This window comes from Eptatretus burgeri, chromosome 7, assembly GCF_056783735.1.
Source record: "Eptatretus burgeri isolate ZD-2024b chromosome 7, Ebu_testis_v1, whole genome shotgun sequence".
Taxonomy (NCBI): Eukaryota; Metazoa; Chordata; class Myxini; order Myxiniformes; family Myxinidae; genus Eptatretus; species Eptatretus burgeri.
The window spans coordinates 76,553,433-76,576,585 of NC_140967.1; the positions used below are offsets into that span (position 1 = coordinate 76,553,433).

General features: G+C 45.8%; 1 protein-coding gene across 1 annotated transcript in view; it reads left to right on the forward strand.

The window, feature by feature from the left end:
* LOC147023578 (uncharacterized) overlaps positions 1 to 23,153 on the forward strand; it is an 84,384-nt gene that overhangs the window by 38,875 nt on the left and 22,356 nt on the right. The window contains exon 2 of the mRNA XM_085889089.1: positions 7,312 to 7,473. Coding sequence (XP_085745215.1) covers positions 7,351 to 7,473 — 123 coding nt within the window. The 5' untranslated portion in view covers positions 7,312 to 7,350. The remainder of the gene's footprint in view (positions 1 to 7,311; positions 7,474 to 23,153) is intronic.

Consider the following 23,153-nt stretch of genomic DNA (forward strand, 5'->3'; position numbering starts at 1 on the left):
TTGTCAAAGCTGAACAAGTAGAAACCCAGAGTTGTCAGTACTTTACTCCTGGTTATCTCCCTTTCATTCATGTTAACTGTTCCACCATAATATTCAGAGTTGAGAAACTAAAAAATGAAAGGTTGTAAAACTTTCACAGCATAAACTCTGAGCACTACAATGGCCTATTTGGTTATATCTTGGGCCCCGTAGTTGGTGCATGTCGTGGTTCAAGCCTAGTCAAACCTTTATTGTGACTTTTATGGGACCCACGCCGTGGCTTAATGGTTAGCGCGTCTGAGTACCCATCCTCATTCGATGTACCCACCGCCCAATCAACCTGCTGAGGTATATGAGGTAATTTCGGCTATCGCGGGGGTGGTTTATCCTTGGTTTCCTCCCGGTTTTCCATCATATTAAGTAGTACGGAGTAAGAAATGGTAATCCGTCGTCATAGAAGCGAAATACCCTTGAGTATGGCGTTGAACACCAATCAAACAAAAAAATAATGACCGTTTAATGTGGAAAAAAATAATCTGTGATCACCAAAGTCATGTAATGTATGCTAATAACCAACAAGCATGAATTTGCTACACATCCTGGGTTAAGATTGCAAGGCAATTATTAAACAAGGGAATAACCAGTGATGTCAGTTTGCAACATTGATTCGTTCTTTGGTCTTAAATTAAATAACACAGAAGCTTGGCAAATGCTACATGCTTAATTTGATCGGCCAATGATCATTCTTCCTTTTACTGGAAAAGAGATCTATATGACAGTTATTAAACAGTCCACCAAAGTCTTGAAACTTTGTTTTTCAGTTTCTTCAAAATTGACTTCTCCTGACATCTCTGGTTTTCCCCTTGTGGTCTTCATATATATATATATATATATATATATATATATATATATATATATATATATATATATATATATATATATATATATATATATATATATATATATATATATATATATATATATATATATATATATATATATATATATATATATATATATATATATATATATATATATATATATATATATAAAAAGCCTGGTGTTGGCGCAGTGGTTAGGGCAGCGGCTTGGGATCCAAAAGGTCCTGAGTTCAAGCCCCGTTGGGCCACTGAATTAATACACCAGGGGGTTGACTCAGCATGTCATCCTTCCGAGGTCGGCGAAATGAGTACCAGTGTACTAGGCTGGTGTATACCCCGGTTAGAATAGGTGTACCATATCCCTGTGTCGTAAGAGGCGACCAGGGTTGCGTCAGGAAGGGCATCCGGCGTAAAACATGTGCCAAATCTCTATGCGGATCATACGGATGATCCGCTGTGGCGACCCCTAACGGGAGCAGCCGAAAGAAGAAGAGAGAGATATATATATATATATATATATATATATATATATATATATATATATATATATATATATATATATATATATACATATATATACATATATATACACACACACACACACACACACACACACACACACACACACACACACACACACACACACACACACACACACACACACACACACACACAAGCCAGAAGGCGACATGGGTGGTCGCTATATAATTGCATACTCGTCATAGCTTTTGACAGATCGGGCTGAAAATTTTTGACAAAGAGGTTGATTATAGTGCACATAAAAGCGCACAAGCTGATTTTTGATTTTCGAAAAAAATATGTATAAAAATATTTTTCGGATTTTAAAATTTTTTTTCAAAGTCCCGTTGCTCGGCAACGGTGGCGTCCATAGCAACGGTGCTCAAAAGCATACAACTAGATCCTGGTATGAACCCACCAGTCAAGTTTCATCAAAATCGGTTGACTCCTCTGGCCTCCAGAGTTGTCCATTACATACATACAGACAGAACATCTGAGAATAACGGTTGTCTGGCGACCACCCAATATACATATATATATATCTTCTCTTCTTCTTCTTTCGGCTGCTCCCGTTCGGGGTCGCCACAGCGGATCATCCATATGATCCGCATTGTGATTTGGCACATGTTTTACGCCGGATGCCCTTCCTGACGCAACCCTGGTCGCCTCTTACGACACAGGGATATGGTACACCTATTTTAACCGGGGTATACACCGGCCCAGTATACTGGTACTCATTTCGCCGACCTCGGAAGGATGACAGGCTGAGTGAACCCCCATACATATATATATATATATATATATATATATATATGTACATATATACATATACACATACATATATATCGTGTTACGGATTTCAGAATCCGGTCTGATGAATGCATCCACACGTCCAGGTCCTCAGACAGTTATTTCCTTAAATGCATGTCCAGGATGGACCCATCCCCATGTTTAGTGGGATTTTAAATGTGGTGCGTTGAGAAGGGTGAAGAATAGATCCCCTCTCTTCTGGGAAGCTTTTTTCTTTACCACAGACACATCTTTTTCACACATTTCTTTCACAGACGCGGAGACCCGCCCTTTTTTGAGAGCACGGGTTGTCATGGTGACGGTGTGCAAGTGGGGCGGGGTGAGCTTGGGCGGACTCTGTCTGCTAAGACGGCCACAGATATAAAAAGAGGAGGTCCGTTTTGAAGCACTCGAGCGGGAAGTGAGAAAGGGAGCGCACAAGTGAGCAAGTGTGGAAGTGAGCGAGTGAGCATGTGGGTGTCTGACCAGCGCCAACAAGACAATTTGTCGGTCAGTTCGTCTTTTCCAGTGCTTGGGCAGGCAAGCGTGTGGTGCGCGTGTGGGTGTGAGCAGCGCCGACAATGAGTGAGGCACGGATCAGTCACCAACGAGTGAGACGGGTCGGTCACCAACGTGTGAGGCACGGGTCAGTCACAACGAGTGAGGCACGGGTCGGTCACCAACGGACCATGTGGGTCACGGGGTGTTACCAGTTTTGTGAAGTGTGAGAAGCTGCCCGTGTCGCAGCACCAGGGTCGAAACCCACGACAGACGATCTCGGTGCCCCCCAGACGTCGACTGGCGTTCAAGGCTGTTTGCGAGAGGGTGTACGGAAACGGACAAGACACACACACACATTTCAGGAAGTTTTTTGCTTCACGGACGACTTCTCTCTGGTGAGCGAGATGACTCTTCACGCCCACCCCCCCCCCACCCCCGAATGATCTGTTGGGTATCCTTGTTTGTGTTTAGTTGTAAGTAAGTCAACCCCCAATAAGCATCTGCTCTCTGTCTCTTTCCTGTCATCTTGATTGATTTTGCCTGATTCCTCACTCTTCCTCCCCTTCTTAGCTTTCCCTCCCTCCTGCCACTTCTATATCTCTCTCCTACCTCCTCTCTCACCCCCCCCTCCTCAATACCCCCTGTCAAAGCGATGGGTTGTATTTGCTGGTGCATTTGTGTGCGTGCATATGTATGCAGGATGGTCTAGTGGTCTGCATACTCACCTCTGACTTGTCTAACCTGAGTTTGAATCTCGGCCCAGCTATAAACTGTCATCCTTGTATTTCACAGGCAAGGCGACGAATCAGGGTGTGCGTCGTCCCTCGGATAGACGTTAAACTTGCGTCCTGTCTGCCGACATTAGTTGGTGGACATTAAAGATTGCATGCTTTATTTTGTGACGAACAGGCGAGCTATCCCTGGTAGTATGGCCAAATTTCAAATCCACACCACCAGCAAATGATGCTACCTGCAGTCTAATTTAGATGAAGAGGAGGAGGAGGAGGATGAGGAGGAGGAGGAAGATGCTGTGGAACAACACCTGAACTTCTAACTTATTCAGAGTGGAACCCAGAATTAGGCACAAAATTACCAATCACCATACCATGTCTTTTTGGGATTTGTAAGAATAAGATGTGAAAACCCTAACTCCTCGAACATTCTGATCTAGTTGAGAATAGAAAAGCTAGTCAAGTGGTCCATTTAAAGATCAAGATTATGCAGCAAACACTCATCCTCACGTTCAATGGTCATCTTTAAGATCAACGCCATGAACCAGTCGTCCTTTCCAGAATCTATGCAACTTCACAGAATTGTCAACATGAAGATATATCCTGCCACAGACACCAGGTTTACGCAATCTGAATGCAATTAGAAACACTGAGTGTCCAGAGTAGACCAATTAGTATAAGGGACTTCACACAAAAAAAAACTTGGCAACAACACTGTGGCACAGCTGGATATTGAGAAACATCTGACAATTGGTAACATTAACAACTGATAACATGATAACATTAATAATGCTATGGGGAATAGAAGAGCATTACAATCGGGGGACATAAAATATCAATGATGTACAAATCACCAAAGGAAAATGTCTGATATTAGCCCCCCCCCCCCACAAAAAAATCTGCAAGACCCTTGCGCTGCGCTACACTGCATTCATACAAGTCGGAGATTGGTGGCCTTGGAGTTTGTTATTCCCAAGATCAAAAGATGCTGAGTTCAAACTCCCAGCATGCCAAAATAACACCAAGTAGGTTGACTCAGCCTGTCATCCCTCGAAGGTCGGTAAAATGAATACCAGCTTTACTGGGAAAAGAGAGCCAGCTGAGTAAGCTGCGTCGGAGTGGCAACTCGTCCAGGGTTGTGGTTCTTCGCCAATGAAACTGCCTCAGGAGCCCAATGTGCCTGACGGCGTGAGAAGGATCGTTCACCCAGACTTAGTTACATGGCAGAGATTATAGTGAGCCTCGAGTTTGTTTCACCGCAGATTAGTGATATTACAATTTGTTACACTGCAGGGGATTATTGACAATGGAGCTTCTGAGACAACCATTAGTGACTTTGGAGTTTGTTACATGGAAGGAGATTATGGTGACCTTCGAGTTTGTTACCCCCCCCCCCCCCACAGGCAACTAATGACCCTAGAGTTTGTTACATGAAGGGAGATTATAGTAACCTTAGAGCTTGTTTCACCCCTCCCCAGGAAATTAATGACCTGAGAGTTTGTTAACTGTCAGTTGTCATCATGTGTCATGCTATTTTGGTTCAGGAGAAATTTATGGTGGAATTTCTGCTGATGGAACTTCACAAAAAAAAAATTTTAAAAGGGGAGCTCAGAAGACCGTATGGTCACAAGGACATATCCAAACAATACTGTTTTGTTGTAAGATAAAACGAATTTGAAAAAATAGCAAATGATACACAAAACCGTTGTCCTTTTTCAATGTTTTTTTTTCATTTTATAATGAAGGTGACAGGGTAGCTCAGAAGTACTGCACTGACTTTTGAGCTGTCAAGTCTGACTTTGATTCCCAGCCAAACTTTAAGCTGTCCTGCTAGTCCTGTGTAGGCAGGGTGTCTCATCAACGAGAACTCCATATTTCTTCCATCCCAGTGGAAAGACAGCTGGCTCTCCAATCTGCTAGCATTCACTTCGAGACGTTAAATATCTCCACTTGGCCTGATTTAATTTTATATTTTCATACAAGAGAGAGGTTTATGGAAGAGCAAGGTGTCAAGAGGGCAAAAGGGTAACCGTTGGACAGTGGGGACATTGTTTGACACAAAAAGCAAAAGAAAGAACGAAAATGAAAACAGGAACAAGAGAATAGGAGGATTACAGAACAGTAGCTTGCAATTATGTTAGAGGGTTGGGTATGGAAGGGTTAATGGGGGTAGAAAGATCATGGGTAGGGATGGGAGATGACATGAGACTGTGGTGCAGAGCGTGCTTGCAGCTCTGGAGGGAAGAGGGATTGAGCAACCTCTGGAAGGCAGATCCATGAATGGGAGAAAATAGGAACAAAAGAGTTGAGGTGTGCAATCAGCCTGTGTTATGGGAGTTTAACCCAAAATGAGGTAGTTGAAGAATGTGTGTGTGTGTGCATCCTGGAGTAACTGGGAAAGATCAGAGGGCTGAGAGAACAGAGGAAGCTAAACCGGAGGAGAGGCGGTAAATAGAAGCCACCGGCCGCCTACAATATGATAGTAAAAAGAAAAGACCATTGTTTGGCGTTAACACCCTGGCCAACTTCTAAATTTCTGCCATTATCGCCAAGGAGGATGGCGGGGTGGGGGAGCTTGCATCAGTGGGTGAACCCCCAAAAATTATGCCTACCTGCAGAAAAATGCTGCATACACACAAATGAACGAATTTACAACAATTACTCAGCGTTAAAAATATATATTTATTTGAACACCATTACTCTATGTTAAAAAGCGAACCTGTCACCACATTATCACCAGAAATCTGCCCAGTCTTTGGGGTGGATAGAACGTGATGGTAAGACCTCTGAGGTCACAAATCCCTTGCTGTGTACATGATTGTATTGAGGGTGGCACAAGTGGGTTCACTTGCTGTGCCAAAAGGGCAATAGACTTTGGCCTGGCCAACACACTACACAGAGTGCAAATACAGACAACTTTTTAACATGCAAGGGAAAGTGGGGAAAGTGCAGGCCAACACAGACCACCGAAGACAAACTCTCACCATCCAAACCGAACAGCAAAAACGATGACAACTTCCAACATGTAATCCAAATTTCAACATGGGACAGCATTCTGTCAGGATGTGTTTTTTTTGTCTGGTAATGGTGTGGAGAAGCCAAATGTGTAGGCTGTGTAAGTTGAAAAATTCCACAATGCTCCTTTTAACTCCATTTAAAATGGAGCAGTCGGTGAAACTCATAGAACATTTGCCTGAAATCACAAGAAATATGGCATGAAAACATTGATATATAATCTGGTGTTTGCACCCACCGCCTCGGAAGACTGAAACTGTTCAAGAATATCATTGTAGAGAGAAAGACACAGACCAACTATCTCACACTTGTGACATTAAACCAGGTTGCTCACCTGCCTTGTTAAGAATCCACACCAAATGCTGGAGCCCAAGTTGAAAAGCATAGGGGCAACAATCCCGGTGCTCACATTGTAGCGGCTGGATAAGATAACCAAGAAACCACTGGTAGGCATGGATGATCCACAAAATATATAATGGAGAAGAAAGTAAATACCTATGGATTTTTTTCTTATGCCATGAACAAACCTTGGTACATCACGGGTGATGAAGGTCCTGGTTAAATTTCATCGAAATTGTGTGTGTGGTTTCATAGAAGAAAGCAAATACATATTTTGGGGGCCAACCCCCACGTGGAATCCCTTAGACCCCAATTTTTTGATGCAGTGAACAAACTTCAGTTCATCACGGATGATGAAGGTTCCAGGCAAGTTTCATCGGAATTGTGTGTGTTGTTTCTGAGAAGAAAGCAAATATCGGAGGGACGGTCGGATTTTGTGTCCAACAAGCGGTTGCTGAGAGACTCGGATGAGATTTGTTACCTGCATAGTCCGTGAGCGTCAGTTGCAGCTGTATTGACATGTGGCTTGTTTTCCTGACGCTGATCCTGCTCACCAGATTCTCTCAGCGAGGGAGTCTCGTGAGTGGAGGAGGACAATGGGCCGACCACGTGCCTCATGGTTGCAGCAGGTTGACCGGCATCTCAAGGAGATGGGGATGGGCCTGGCATCTGCCTGGGGGATGGCCAGACGGACGATACATCCCGGAACCACTTTCCAGGTGAGCTGAACATAACTGATAATAGGAAGAGAAGGGAGGATGATTAGGAAGACATTTGGGATAACGAAACAGCCAGGGAAGAGAAAGGAAGCCAGTTTTGGATCATACTGAGAAAGGGATTAAAAGTCCACCATACTTGCATATGTAATAAATAGGCCAATGCTTGTGATGTCACAGTATATAAAATTGTTAATTTTTTTTTTGTCGCAAATCAAGTTGAGATTTATTCCAGTAAATGATCATACTTCATTTGGTGGTGTAATATGTGACCGACCTGAACTGGGGCTCGGCGAGCCACAATGCCCGATGGCCGGACTGTCATGGTAAACTTAACAATCACATTCAGACACATATCGATTTCAATTCCGAGCGGTCATTGGTGAGATTGAATTTGCAAGAAGAACGAGAACCAGGGGGCAAATCCAGGAATTGGGTAGGGGGGGTTTCCAAATAACAGAAAATTATAAATTTTCCAAATAAATTACTGTGAGCTGTTCGTGATTTATTGTTTATTAACCTCCGCCATCGAAGATCAGAGGTTACTGTTTTCACCCCTTTCTGTTTGTTTGTTTGTTTGTTTGTGAACAATATTACGGAAAAACTCCTCAACGGATTTCGACGAAACTTGGTGGGGGGTTAGGTATGGTCCAAGGATCATGCCATTAGATTTTGGACTTGGTCCAAAATCCAATATGGCCGCTATGGCGGCCAATTTGAAAAATAATATTTGAATTTTTTTTGGCATTTCTACATGTTTTAAGTGATTTCCAACCCCCCCCCCAAAAAAAAATTGTTAGAGGAAAAAAAAATTTGCAACTTTTTTTCAACAAAATTTCGATTTTGTTTTTTGCATTTCTCCATGTTATGTGATTTCCAACAAAAAACATGCCAAAGTTATAATTGCAGCTGATTTTGGAACTTCAGGTGGATATACCCACATAAAATCAATTTCTGTCTCAAGGAATTTAGTTAGGTACTGTATTGATAGTTTTTTTCTGAGGCTTCTGGCCTTTTTTGTGGCACATTTTCATGGGAGAAGGAGTTCTGGGTGACCAGGGAACCCTGGGTTTGCCACTGTAATGGTAAATATTTTTTGTTGGGGGGGGGGGGTTCCGGGCAACCAGGAAACCCCCCTGGATTTGCCACTGAGAACAACACTCGGTCAAGTGTATACCTCCGCCTGGCTGAACAGTTTACGTTTAGTATCACACTAATCTGGATCTGTACCTGAACCCAAATCGAATCGGCTTGTTCTTGTCACCTACCAAACTCATCCACAAAGTTTTGTCATAGCTGGTCCATCATTTTTTGAGATATTGTGCTATATATCGTTTTTTGGCCTTATCCCTCAATGGTGATCAAGTATCACTTTGAAATAAGTTTGATATGAAACGATCAAGTACCGGTACTACTGGAGTTCAGCTCTCTTCTGGCTGTTCATCCCCAATGTGTTACTGGTGCAGAGAGAGAGACATGAAATATTGGAAGTTTTTATGATTTGTTAACTAAGTGCATGTGAGCACCCGAGTTTGTGTTAAATAATCACCTGACATGCTTATGTAACTGAACCCTGTCTAGTTTACAAAAGGTCACTCTGTTCTGTCCAAGTCCAAACAAATGAAATCTCTGTCAATCATTACCTCTGCCACCCAAGGTGAAGGAGGTTATGTTTTCACCCCTTTCTGTCTGTCTGTCTGTTTGTGTACAGCATATCTCAAAAAGTTGTGAACAGATTCGGACGAAACTTGGTGAACAGGTTTGGTGTGTGACAAGGACGAATTTATTCTATTTTGGTGAAGATCCGAATCCGGATACGATAATTATTTAATTTTTAAAGTGATTCTTCACCATTGAGAGACGGGGCCAAAAACGATATCGCACTGTATAACATGATATTTCAAAAATGTGTTGGGTCCAATATGTTCTCATGGATCAGGCATTACGTGGCGGAGGTATGCGCTCTACCGAGTGCCCTTCTTCTTCCTGTGTTTGAGCTTGTATCCAGTTTGTATGTGCCCTCCCCTTTCTCATTCTTCCCCTCACCCATTGTTCTTTCAAGTGTTCCCCTGTTGTATCCCTTTCCAGTCTACATTGTTGTTGGTGGGTTTCCCCACTTTTCACTGTTATAGCTGTTCTATTCCACTGTGTAAGCTTGGTGTTGGTTTAGTGGTTCGGGATCCTCGAGTCCCGAGTTCAAGCCCCGTTGGCCACTGAATTAATACACCAGGGGGTTGACTCAGCCTGTCATCCTTCTGACGTCTGCGAAATGAGTACTAGTGTGTACTGGTAGAGGGGAACTGCATCAGCATCACAGTTGCGCTTCCAAGAAATGATAGCTACCCCGGCAGCTAAGCTACCAGACACAAGAAGAAGAAGCGTTCCGCTGTATTCCATTATGTTCTGTTCTGTTTTCTTGTTCTTCCACGAGCCTCAAATTTGTATAAAGTTCCTTTGAATAAAAAATGGAAGACTTCGAATGACCCATTTTAATGGCAGCATCACACTTTCACATGTTGCCCAAAAAGACAGGACAATTGTTGAATTTTTTTCCCCCAATGATCTGAGGCTCATAGTGGAGCCATTCATAAATCACACCCCCTGCCTCATGCATGTGAGCTTCCCTCCTCCCAAGGTGGGAAACTTCCTTGCCATATGCCAATGATTCCTTCACCGCAACTGGACCTTATGGCATCGGTTTTCATCCTTAATACCGGTCAATCGACTCTGTCGACTTTGATTTCTCTCTTCTTTTTCCCAATATTTGTACAAAAGCTGCCTGCCTACCTCATGAAAAGTTGCCAATGTTAGCCTTAATTATTTTGGTATGCAGTGCCTAGGGCTCGAGGCTCGTAGAGGAGCTATCATTTTCTGGGGAAAATAATTGATAACAACTGTGTCAGAACTAACAATTTCAACTATGGACCAATTGATTTGCTGCTCATAAACAAAGTCTCATGGAAGCAGATTTCAAAGCGTCATATATTTCCAACTCTCTGGCATCTGATCTCCAGTTTGACTTCCACCCAGGTCATTCCACCCTAGACATGCCACTTCTGCTATGTCGACATGCTTCTTCTGCTATGTCCACAATGGAAGTATGCCCTCAATCACAAACAAGAGATTAGGGCCATATCCCTGGATGTCATTCATGCCTTCAATACCGGTTACTATCCCATCCTGCTTTACACACTGTAAACTAATGGTTTAGTGGTCCCCTCCTAGACCTTTTTATGGCTTTATAGTAAATCAGGTTATCAGATTTACTCTCAACTCTCAAGCAATGGGTTGTCTTGCATGGCGTTCTCTCCTATGCTCTACCGAGAAAGATCAGTGCCCCTCCAGATAGCATTCTAGAATCAATCCCTTTCTTCTGCTGTGTCTTCTAATGACCTATCTTTACACACTGTCTATCACTGGAAAATCCATTGTATAATTCCCTTCATAAACAATGATTGGTAAATCCACCAATTTTTGAGGGTCGTTCAAAAAAAAAAATCATTATGAATGAGATATTCACAATCACCGAAGACATTCCAACGTGGATTTTGCGTATCTACAATATGCTGTACATGAATATGAAAGGAGTCAAAAATTAATTTTTTTGTATAAAGCCAAAAAACAATTAATCAGTTTTGAAGAGATGTCCGTAAAGTACAACACGGCACATCATGTTCTACACATCAATCACTTCAGGACAAGCAGAAGGATCAAAGTTCCTTCACAAAGTAGTCATGAGAGTGGAAGCCCATGCAGTTCATTCGACTCTCCCTCAAAGATGTGGCTAAGCTCAATAAAATGCCCATCAAGACATGAAGTCCACCTGTAATGGAAAATTGGTGGGAAAGCATCAACTAGAAAGCATAACTGTGTGCACAAAAAAATAGCATTGCTAAGAGGATTATTGCAGAAAAATTTGGTGCATCATATTTCAAAGCTATGCGTTTGCAACAACCATGGAAGTCATATGTATGTTATCGACAGTTGAAAAAGATCACAGTGTATCCATAACAACAAGATCAAGCCAGAAATGACCAAGCTTGTAATTAAGAGCATTCCGTAATTTTTTGGCCAGTGACTGTATGAACTTCATCCAAGGTATTCAATTTATACATTTCGTTGAGAAAAGGCTATGGCTGGAAAAGTCAGAGAACTCTTTCTGTCAAACAAGCAAGAATCTTCTCATGGCCATGTGGTCAAACATGTGGAAGTGGATTTGAAACAGTATTTGGGCCATCACTTTGAAATCACACTCTTGGAATGTTTCACATATGCATTGCACTTGGGGGCTTTAACTTGGCTATTGTGGATTTTTCGGTTCTTTCGTTTTCCAAGGCTAATGGAATAGAATCTACAGTTCATGGCTGCATGATTAGGTGAGAAATTTCACTTCAACCAGATATTGGATTCATGTGCAGAAGTTCAGAATTACCCATAGGATTATTGCATCATCCCCTCAAACCCTCCCCCCCTGTCCCTGGACAGTGAGGTGCGTGCACATGTGCGCACGCACACGCACACACACACACACACACACACACACACACACACACACACACACACACACACACACACACACACACACACACACACACTGTAAGTAACTAAACACACACTTGTGTGCAGTTCTGACAACTAAACAAAAAAAGCTTCAGCCTCCCCCTCCAAACTCTGTCTCAGCTTCGCTCTCCCTGCCCCCCCCTTCTGAATCCCAAGTCCTCACCCTTCCCCTCCCAACCCTAAGGCACCGATCCCCTCCCCACACTCAACAATTAAACTCCCCCTCCCACCGAAAGTCCTCAACCACCCCCCTCCGAACCCCTTTCCAAAGTTGAACGGGACGCCACGGGCAAACTGGCGGGAATCGGGAAAAACGTAAATGATGAAAGTTGTAGTCCTCGAAGAGGACTCACTACTTGCATACCAACTTTCATTCGAAACAGTTGAAAACCCGAGGAGCTCGTTGCCCAATTTATTGATTTTTTTGACATTTTCTAGGTTCGTGACCTTGTGACCTTGACCTTGGAACGAAAATGAAAAATCGAGCTCCGTGGGGCTATGCAGGTGCCATTGGGCTAACCAAATACTGAAACCACTGCCAGATTCGACAAACCCCATCAGAGAAGATGTAACTTGAAATCGGCTACCCCCTAAAAACATGTTTTTTTGGGCGTGGCTCCGTCCATAATGGGCGCAGCATGCCCATTCTCAGGAAAACACAACTGGATCATGATATAAACCTCCCACCCAAATTTTATCAGGATCGGATCAAAACCCACGGAGCTATGCTCGGGACAGACAGACAGACAGACAGACAGACAGACAGACAGACACACACACATAACGAATATAGTGGTCACTTACTGACTCGTGAACCAAAATTGTGGGGGGAATCAGGCAAACTGTCCAACCAATGGGTGGAATTAGCATACACGCACAGTTTGTTTGTCCATGTTGTCTGAGAGAGATGTAAATGAAGTCATAACTGTTAGGAAGATGCTACAAGACACAGACGAACAAGAGGTGGAAACAGAGGGGAAGTCGCAGCCTAAGGTACTCCGAGGGGTTGGAAGGTGTAAGATCAGTACAAGGGCAGTGAGAGATTGAGTTCTTGATTAAAGTGCAACCCCAGCGCTGGGGCGTAGTTCAGGCCTACCAAAATTAGAGGAGACAGTAACCGGGGAGAGACACGAAAGGGGTCGGGAATGTCCTGTGGGTGGAAGGATTCTGTTGATAAATAGATGATATCTGATTTATTGGCAGCAGCCTGTATTAAGAGATGTGTCAGATGTGAGCAGAGACCTCATATGTTTGAGGTCCACAGTCAGAGATAGGAGGGAGGAGGCATTGGGATGGTTCAGAATGGGGGGAGGCTTTGCGGGGGTAAGGTGAGGCTTTGGGGGGGGTGGGGTAGTGGGAAGGTTTGAGTGTGTGGAATGTGGGTGAAGGTTTTAAAGGGTGAGGTGAGGTGGAAGCATTGAGAGGGTGGGGTGAGGAGGGAGGCAGAAGGGGGGGGCACAAAGCTTTGAGAGGTACAGTGGGGGTGCATGTTTTTCACGATTCTATATTCCCAACTTTGAGAGACAGAGATGAAGGTCATGGGATTGGAGATTAGAACGCTTGTTAAACTCTTGGAGAAATGCTCCGCTCTGTGAGCGGGGGTGAGGGGGAGGAGGTGTGTGGATGAGGTGCAGAACAGAGCAGTTTCATGAAGATCGGAGTAAAATGAGACCTGTAGGCAATTGTAAAAAAAACAGAATAACAGACCAACTGATGAATATAATTACGAATCTTCATGTTCGCAAGCAACAGACAGTCAGATAGACAGACAATGGTGAAAGCATAACCTCCATACACCTTTGCTGGCAGAGGTAAAAATGGGGAGTTGGAAAGGGGATCAGCACCACACCCCACACCTGCCAAGTTTATAGACCTTGCACTATGCATTTTGGGGAGGGGCGGAGGGGTTTTGCATGTTTGTATATTTTACAGAATTAGGATGAAAAGCAGAAGTAATAATTAAAGTATCAACTACATGTTTCAATATCGTCTTCTGTGGCAGTAGAATTGAAGAAATAGCCACCAATCGTTTTTTGCTGACATGGGTGAGCGTATTCTGTTAACAAGAAGCTTGCTGACCACTTGCCAAGGACCCCCCTTGATCGCTTGCCAAGTGTAGGATTCCGTTTCAGGTTACCTTTCTGGTTAGGGTGATTACCGGATGTGACACCACATACCGTGACACGTCCCGGTGTGTATCGTGACATCCATCTTGCCATCTATCCATTTGCCTCTTGATAATGTCTCAGCAATAAAGCTGTATTGTTGCTTCCACCACGACTTGTCAACATAACATGGCGTAGTCGGCTTGAAGAACATTTTGTGCTGCCATGGACATGTTTTTGTTGTCCTTGGTCGGTTTCTACAGTAGAGGGGGGTGGTTTTCATCGTTGCTTGAGAGCAAAGTCACCGCATGTTAGTTCTTCCTGATGTTGCTGGGCGGTGCCATCATTGTGCGTTTGGACTTGAATGTCCTCGTTTTCCATGCCGACAGTATGGTGGGCAACAAAAAGCCACATCAAGTAGAGCCAGTAGGGGCCCCACGGGAGGATATTTCCTCAGTTTTGGCAGTAATGAAGGACATACTGGCCTTGTGGGTCGAACGACATAAGGCCCACAAGGGGGAAGCATGTGCTCTTCGTGAAGTTCATGCAGATGTGTGTCGGAAACCATGGGTCCAATCTGCTTCCCAGTTGCACAATGGTTCAACACCAGCTGTTCAGCACATGGTCCTAGTTGCAGCCACCGCGCAGCAGATGAACTGACGTCCATCGCTGTCGATACGCATTGATGTCTCGGATTGTGACGGCAATCCTCTTGGCACGCTCGACACCCTGCTGGACACGGGTTGAAGCCACAATTATTGGCTCTTCCCATCTTGATTTGCTGGATATTCATCTGAATAACCTGGATGACACAGTTGACCTCCAGTTTATGAATGCTGAAGGTGTGCCATGTTATTCTTGGGCACCATATATGTCTGTGTCCAATGGGACGGTTGGTCAGTCTGTGATACTGTGTACGTCTGCGATGGAGTGAGCACTCCATGCATTGCAGGATAACTACTGAATGATCTGCATTGGTGGAACTCTGGTCGTTCGACATCCAGCACTGATGATGTCATCAACGTGAATGCCGTGTCCATGACAGACAGCATCATGCCTTGTAGTGAACAATTGGGTAAGATTCATGACGATTTGATGACAGAGTCCACCGACGTGTTTGCCACTGGTCATGTTATCCATCCCATGACAGGCAGGGAGATGCAGAATCATCTTCGGGAGAGCACTATCCCGTTCCAGGTGAGAGAGGTACATACGCTGCCCTTGGCTTGGAGGGAAACAGTGAAGGCAGAATTTGATGACATGTTGCTTTACAAGATCAGTACATCGATGGACAGCAAACCATCAAATTGGTGTCACCCACTTGTCATCCCTCTGAATCCACAAGGGAATATGCGGATGTGTATTGATCTTCGCATGCTGAACTGCAACGTTAAGAGGTCTGTGTACCCCTTGATCACCCTAGCGGATGCAGTATCGTGCACCCTGAGTTCCAGTAAGTACATAACTTGCTATGATGCCACTAAAGCTGCTGGCAGGTTCCTCTCTTACCTGATTATTAGTTTCTCACGGTATATATATATATATATATATGACACCATGCGGCCGATGCAAATATCTCCATGCACCGATGGGTCTGAACATCAGTGGGAATGAGTACGATTGCTGTGAGTACTATTGCTATTACCACACTGCGAATGTGGTGGACGACCTGCTGATGCACAGTGATGCATTCGCTGGACACTTGAACGATGTATGAGAGGTACTTCTGCGGTGTTGCGACTATACCATTAGGCTGAACCCACATAAATTTCAGTTTGCCCAGGAAAGTGTGAAGTTTTGTGGTTGCATTATATCAGCCAGGAAAGCATTGCTTCCGATCCCGAGAAGGTGCATGTGATCGTGGACTTTCCCACGCTGACTAATATGACTGATCTACATTCATTTTCGGGGCTTGTGCACCAGCTAGATAGTTTCACTTCCAGAGTAACATCGGCATCAGATCCTCTGCGAAGTCTGTTGAAGAAGGGATCAATATCCGAGTGGACGCCAGATCGTGATGCAGCGTTTCCAGCACAAAACATGCACCAACGCTACCGCCTGTTTTGGTGCATTTTGAACGTCAGTTGCCTGCGATGCTCAAGACGGATGCATCTCAGCTTAATGGACTTGGATACATATTGTCACAATGACATGGGGATGCATGGAAACTTGTGCAATGTGGTTCCCGCTACTCGGGCCATGTTGAGTCTCAGTATGCTATGACCAAGCTTGAGGCAGTGTCTTGGTCTGTGTCCAAATGCAGATTGTATCTCCTTGGTCTGCTGACATTCGATCTCGTGATTGATCACAGGCCATTGGAGCCTATCTTCAATACCGACACTTTGGATGGGATCGAAAACCCAAGGTTGCAGTGTATCATTGAGAAGACACCCTACGTCTTCACCACCATCTAGCGGAAGAACTCAGATCATGCTATACAGGGCGCATTGTCGAGTCATGCTGTGGACGTCCCACTGGAAGATGATGAGAAGACTGCGGTAGCTCTCCAATGTGACATGCAACAGGTCGTCATATTGGCTGTGATGACCATTGCTGACGAGCAGCCGACATTGCTTGGTCCCATCGTGGATGGTCTGCGGGAGCATGCGTGCTGCGACGTTGATTATCGTCTTCTATCTGACATGATCTGCAGTGGATCCCCATTCCCCATTGAATCACACCAATTGGGACTGTGGACTGAAGCAGTACTTCGGAATTTGTGATCAGTTGTCTGTGAACGAAGATCTTGTGCTCTATGGTAACCGCATCGAGATACCCCAGGCAGCACTCTCGGATGTGCTTGACCAGCTTCACGCCTCATACCAAGGATTGGAGTGGACGAAGCGTCAAGCTCGAAAAACTGTGTTCTGGCCTCACATCAGTAACAATATCGCCAACATAATGCACTCATGAGACGTCTATCAAGAGCATATGGCCAGCCAGCAGAATGAGCCGCTCATGCGTGACCTTCCTCCAGAAAGTGTGTTCGAGGACACATCTGCTGATCTATTTTATCATGCCGGAAAGTCATTCTTGGTCGAGATTGACCGTTTGTCCAGTTGGCTATGTCTCTATTTGTTTGTGCATTCTCAGACAACATAGGATCTCATCAGGGCCATGCAGTCCTTATTTGTGGATCTTGGGGTCCCTGTTTGTTTCCCCAGTTCGCCACGTATGAGTACCGAAAATTTCTGGGGCGGTCGGGAGTCCACCATGACATGTCCATGTTGCGTCTACCAAGCTTTAATGGCCACACTGAGGCCGCCGTCAAGGCGATGAAAACCTTGGAAGGTGAGACGACGCACTCGATGATGATGACTTTTGCAGAGGACTGTTGGAATGGCGCAATGCTTCTCAGGACATGCGTAGCTCGCTGGCTCAGGTCATATTTTGTGTTCTTTCACCCTGAGCCAGTGGTTTGTGCTCCGTCATCCTGAGTCATCTTGAGCCAGTGGCTTGTGCTCCGTCACCCTGAGCCAGTGGCTCGTGCTCCGTCATCCTGAGACAGTGGCTCGTGCTCCGTCACCCTGAGTCAGTGGCTCATGCTCCGTCACCCTGAGCCAGTGGCTCGTGCAAAGTCACCCTGAGCCAGTGGCTCGTGCTCCGTCACCCTGAGCCAGTGGCCCGTGCTCCGTCACCCTGAGCCAGTGGCCCGTGCTCCGTCACCCTGAGCCAGTGGCTCGTGCTCCATCACCCTGAGCCAGTGGCTCGTGTCCATCACCCTGAGCCAGTGGCTCGTGCTCCGTCACCCTGAGCCAGTGGCTCGTGCTCCGTCACCCTGAGCCAGTGGCTCGTGCTCCGTCACTCTGAGCCAGTGGTTCATGCTCCGTCACCCTGAGCCAGTGGCCCGTGCTCCCTCGCCCTGAGCCAGTGGTTTGTGCTCCCTCGCCCTGAGCCAGTGGTTCATGCTCCGTCACCCTGAGCCAGTGGCCCGTGCTCCGTCGCACTGAGCCAGTGGCTCGTGCTCAGTCACCCTGAGCCAGTGGCTCGCGCTCCGTCACCCTGAGCCAGTGGCTCGTGCTCTGTCACCCTGAGCCAGTGGCTCGTGCTCCGTCACTCTGAGCCAGTGGTTCATGCTCCGTCACCCTGAGCCAGTGGCCCGTGCTCCCTCGCCCTGAGCCAGTGGTTTGTGCTCCCTCACCCTGAGCCAGTGGTTCATGCTCCGTCACCCTGAGCCAGTGGCTCGTGCTCCGTCACCCTGAGCCAGTGGCTCGTGCTCTGTCACCCTGAGCCAGTGGCGCATGCTCAGTCACCCTGAGCCAGTGGTCCGTAATCCGTCACCCTGAGCCAGTGGTCCGTACTCCGTCGCCCTGAGCCAGTGGTCCGTACTCCGTCGCCCTGAGCCAGTGGTCCGTAATCCGTCGATCTGAGACAGTGGTTCGTGCTCCGTCGCCCTGAGCCAGTGGTCCGTACTCCGTCGCCCTGAGCCAGTGGTCCGTAATCCGTCGATCTGAGACAGTGGCTCGTGCTCCGTCACCCTGAGCCAGTGGCGCGTGCTCCGTCACCCTGAGCCAGTGGTTCGTGCTCAGTCACCCTGAGCCAGTGGTTCGTGCTCCGTCGCCCTGAGCCAGTGGTCCGTAATCCGTCGATCTGAGACAGTGGTTTGTCCTCTGTCATTCTGAGCAAGTTGTGAAGAAAAAAAATGATTTCCGAGCCGTTTGCAGTATTGACGTGTTTTCTCAATTTCCGAGACAAATTTTTTTTCCCACCCATCAAACACAGCTGTTTATCAAGAATAATGTTTGTAAACATATCCTTGAAACGTCGATATGAATGTGACGTTGTTTTTTGGTGAAAGCTTCTCAAGGTTTCTGGGTTGTGTACAGGACGTACTGTAGTTGGTAATCACACTGACTCCAACCTGGAGTCCTCCCAAGGTGGGTTCAAAGTGTCCACCTTCATTTCGTTAAGGGGTCACGATTCACGGACCAAGCTGTGAAGTTTTCTGTTTTCAAAGTTTTGTGCCGAGGGCTGTCTTCAGGATCGTTACTGAGCCAAGGATGGCTTCCAACTGCAGTTTGTTTGTGGTGATATTCCCAGGAATGGTTTTTTAATATCTCTGTGAGGTTCTTCGTCATCATTCTCATGAAGTTCTTCGTCATCACTGGAACAACTTTGGCATCCTTCAGCTTCCAGGATCTTTTCATTTCATGCTTAAGGTCTTGGTATTTGGTCATTTTCTTGATTTCTGCATCGTTAGTCCAAAATCACCGGTATTAACACTTCATTTAGCAATGTCTGGTGCACCCAAGTATGATACCATTAGGTAATAAGTATTATACTTCTCTTTCTTGTTTTGCATCTAAATCTTATATCTGGTCGCAACATGCCTGGTGTTGGCTTAATTGTTAGGGTGGTGGGTTTGGGATCCTAGGATCCTGAGTTCAAAATCCCCTTTTCTGTTGAATTAATACCAGGTGGGGTTGACTCTGCCTGTCATCCTTCCGAGGTCGGCAAGATGAGTGCCAGCTTGCTGGTATCCTGTGTCGGAAATGGCGACCCGTCCAGGATTGTGCCCAATAACCAAGGAGACTGCTTAGGCAGCACCAATGCTCTGCACAGAGTCTGGTCTCAATGGATGGATGGATGGATGGATGGTCACAATGCTTTGTTTTCGATGTTCACGCCTGATGGGATCATAAGGTTGTACGTGAGCGGTGCTTCAATGTTTTCAGCGATTGTTTTTGGTTCATTTTCCCACACATTTTTCTGGAACTGGAATATCAAAGTTTTTACAGATGTGCCAGCAGATTACTTTTCAAACTATGTTGTGTCGTCGTGTGTCCAGCTGTTCTGACGCTTTTTTTTTTTTTCGTGTTCAGTCATTAAGCATCACATTCTCTTTGCTAACTCCAACTCCACCCCTCACCTCTGTTATTTTTTTTCCTCCTCTCCCCCATCCTTTTCTCTCACTCTGTCCCCCGCTCCTCATAAAATGCAGAACTCTCCTCCCACACACCTGGCACTCTCTCTCTCTCTCTCCTCTCTCTATCTTTCTCCCACCTGCCCCAATTTATTGACCCGTCAGCGAAGCGAAAGGTTGTATTTGCGAGTGCAGAATAATTTTGATGAAACAGTATAAATCGTAATTAACGCAGGGGTACTGATACGTTCAGAGTTCAGAGCAGGGGTACTGATACGTTCAGAGTTCAGAGCAGGGGTACTGATACGCATTCATGATTTGCTCTGCACATTACAAAGCATTCAGAGCATTTCTCCCCACACGGCACATTACACCATTGACCTCTCCTCGCCCTCCCCCTCCCCTTTTCATCTTGGGATCACCTAAGCCTGCTGGCTTGCGTCGGGTGATCGAGGGGTCGCCAAAAAGCCTTGCCGCCTTTATCTCACTGTCTATTACCCTTACTTGTCTAACTTCCCGGAGCGAATGAGGTGCCGATGTCTGCAATTTCCATGATAAGGTGATTGTTTTAGGGGCTTACGTATACGAAGGTCAGAGACTTACATGCTATTTGTTTAACATGTACTTTCGTTTCCAACCTGCCCGATTGTCTCTTTCTCTTAGGTTTGGACACTCATGAGTAAATAATGGATGGGAGTTTTGCCCTGCTGAATTGATACGGTCAGACGAGCCGATGTCCCACTTACAATTCCACTCGGCCCTACTAATGTGAATAGGAGTGGGCCTTCAAGAGCAGGTTCCCTATCTGGGGGTATTGGCTTGCCTGGAAGGTAACGCAGGAATTGTTCGCGAGGACCCTACCTAAGTTAATCGTCTCAGACAGCGTCCGTGGCTACTTAGCAACCTGTCATGCCGTAGAGATATCTGTGGCTCTTCGACTTCAAGGTCAACAGCCGAGAAGCTGGTCCGAGAGACCACTCGTGACGTGGCCGGCAAACCCACAACAATACATGGTAAAACTACCAAAATTCAGGATCACTGCTCATCTCCAGTTTTTTGTTCATCTTTTTTCCTGCCTATGGAATCAACTTCCACATCCTCTTCAATTTCATTCTCCAAGTCTTCAAGACAGCTGCTCACCACCATCTCACATCATCCACTCTGATCTTTCCTACCCTTGTTAACCCCACCAAAATCCCTCCGAATCTTCCAGTTTTTCCTCCTTGGAGTTTCCTTCTCCATGCAAGCATGGTTTGCATCTTGTTTTTGTCTGTTAATTCGTGATCCGTTCCATGTGCTAGCACACTCTTCCACGAGCCTCGACTATCTATACAAAAAACGGAAACCAAAGGTATGTTGAGGATCCCACTCTGATGGTAGAAAGTCAAGTGGTCTTGATAAAATTGCTGCAGAAAGTGAAAAGATTGGTCTGTATTTAAATCTTAAAAAAGAATGAAATCTTGTCAACTGAGAAGGAGACAATCAAATGGAAATAGTGGAAAGTTTCATCTTCCAGGATTCTATGATTGAAGTGAGTGGAGAATGTGGAGGAGAAATGAACAGACGGTTAACATTGGAGAAGGCCTGGTGTTGGCGTAATGGTTAAAGTGGCTGGCTTATGATTCGAGGGTCTTGAGTTGAAGGCCTTGGCGGGCCGTTAAATTAATACGAGTTTGGGGTAACTTAGCCTGTCATCCTTCTGAGGTCAACAAAATAAGTATCAGCTTACTGGGGTAATAAACCATTGGGGGTAACCTGCGGTCCGTCTAGGATTGTACTCCCTGCCTATGAAACTGCCTCGCCAGCCCGATGTGCCTTACAGTATGTAAGGAATGGTAAGTAAGTAAGTGAGTAAGTAGTATTGGAGAGAACAGCAATGTCAGGATTGATAAAGATCTGGAAAGACAAAGATGTGATGATCAAACCAAGAGGTGGAGGGTGAATGTAATGGTATTTCCAGTTGCCATGTATGGATGTGAGTCGTGGACTGTGACAAAGAAAGAATGGAGGAAGATCGACAGTTTTGAAATGTGTTGTTGAAGATGAATGTTAAAAATCCCATGGACTGCAAGAAGAAAAATGGGGTGAAAGAAGTTTAGGATTCTCAAGGAGGAAAGAAGCCAGATCCCTCTCTCCTCCGCCCAACCCCAAGGAGGGATCATGCAAAGGAGAGCATGGGGGGCGTGGTGTGTGTTATGGAATGATAGTAGGTCCCCCGAGCAAGTGGGAATGGAGCAGAGGCCGATGAGCATCGAAGGGTTAGCCAGCACGACGAACTTGGCAATTCCGTGCCCCATGGCAGTCATGGCAATTCCGGTGGCTGGGGTGCGGCTCCACGATCTTGCGCTATTCCGTTGGCACCTTGTGATGGCAAAAGTGACCTGGGCAATCCTTGCACAGATTCACTGTGTAGTGCAAGGAACAGATGGATGTAAGACAAGAAGGCGGCCCATTTTGTGATTGTTTTGCGAGGAGTGGTGGCAGAAGTACTAAAGACCATGTCTGGGGGTCCAATCTTTGCAGTAGACCTTATTGTGACCCTAAAGAGTTGGTTTGGGTTGAAGCAGCAGAGCGACCTGATGAAAGCCCATCTTGCATGTATAAGAAGCGACCTGATGAGTTGGCAGTGGAATTCGCCGCTCCATTAGGATCCTTCAACATGACTTGGACGTCCCTGTTCAGGAGAGCGTGGCACTCTATCGGCTCATCCAGGCCATCCCGAACCAGGACCTCAGAGTGCAGCTGGCGGTGTGGCGACCAGCCACTGTTCATGACGTGGCCGACATTGCCGACCACTGAGAGGCGGTGAGGAATCTGCACAGGGGAGATCGAGCACCTACAAATAGCCATGTAGCAGGTGGAGCCCTCTGGGCCAGAAAGGTCAATTTGAGCCTTTCTGATGGCTTAGGCATTGATGAGATGAGCCAAGAATAAAGGGTGGCCAACATGGTGCTCGCTTTCTATTATGAGCATATGAGGTAGTGGGGACACTAAGAGGAGTCCAAGTGGTGAGATCTATTGAGTCTGGGGTAGTAACATCAATTAGGCTTGTCAAAGAGGGTTACTGCACAGAGTATTTATGGAGCACACCCTGTCAAGGGCGATGTTGTAATTGTCAGTGAGTTGGATATTGGGAGCGGGACTGTTGGGCTCCT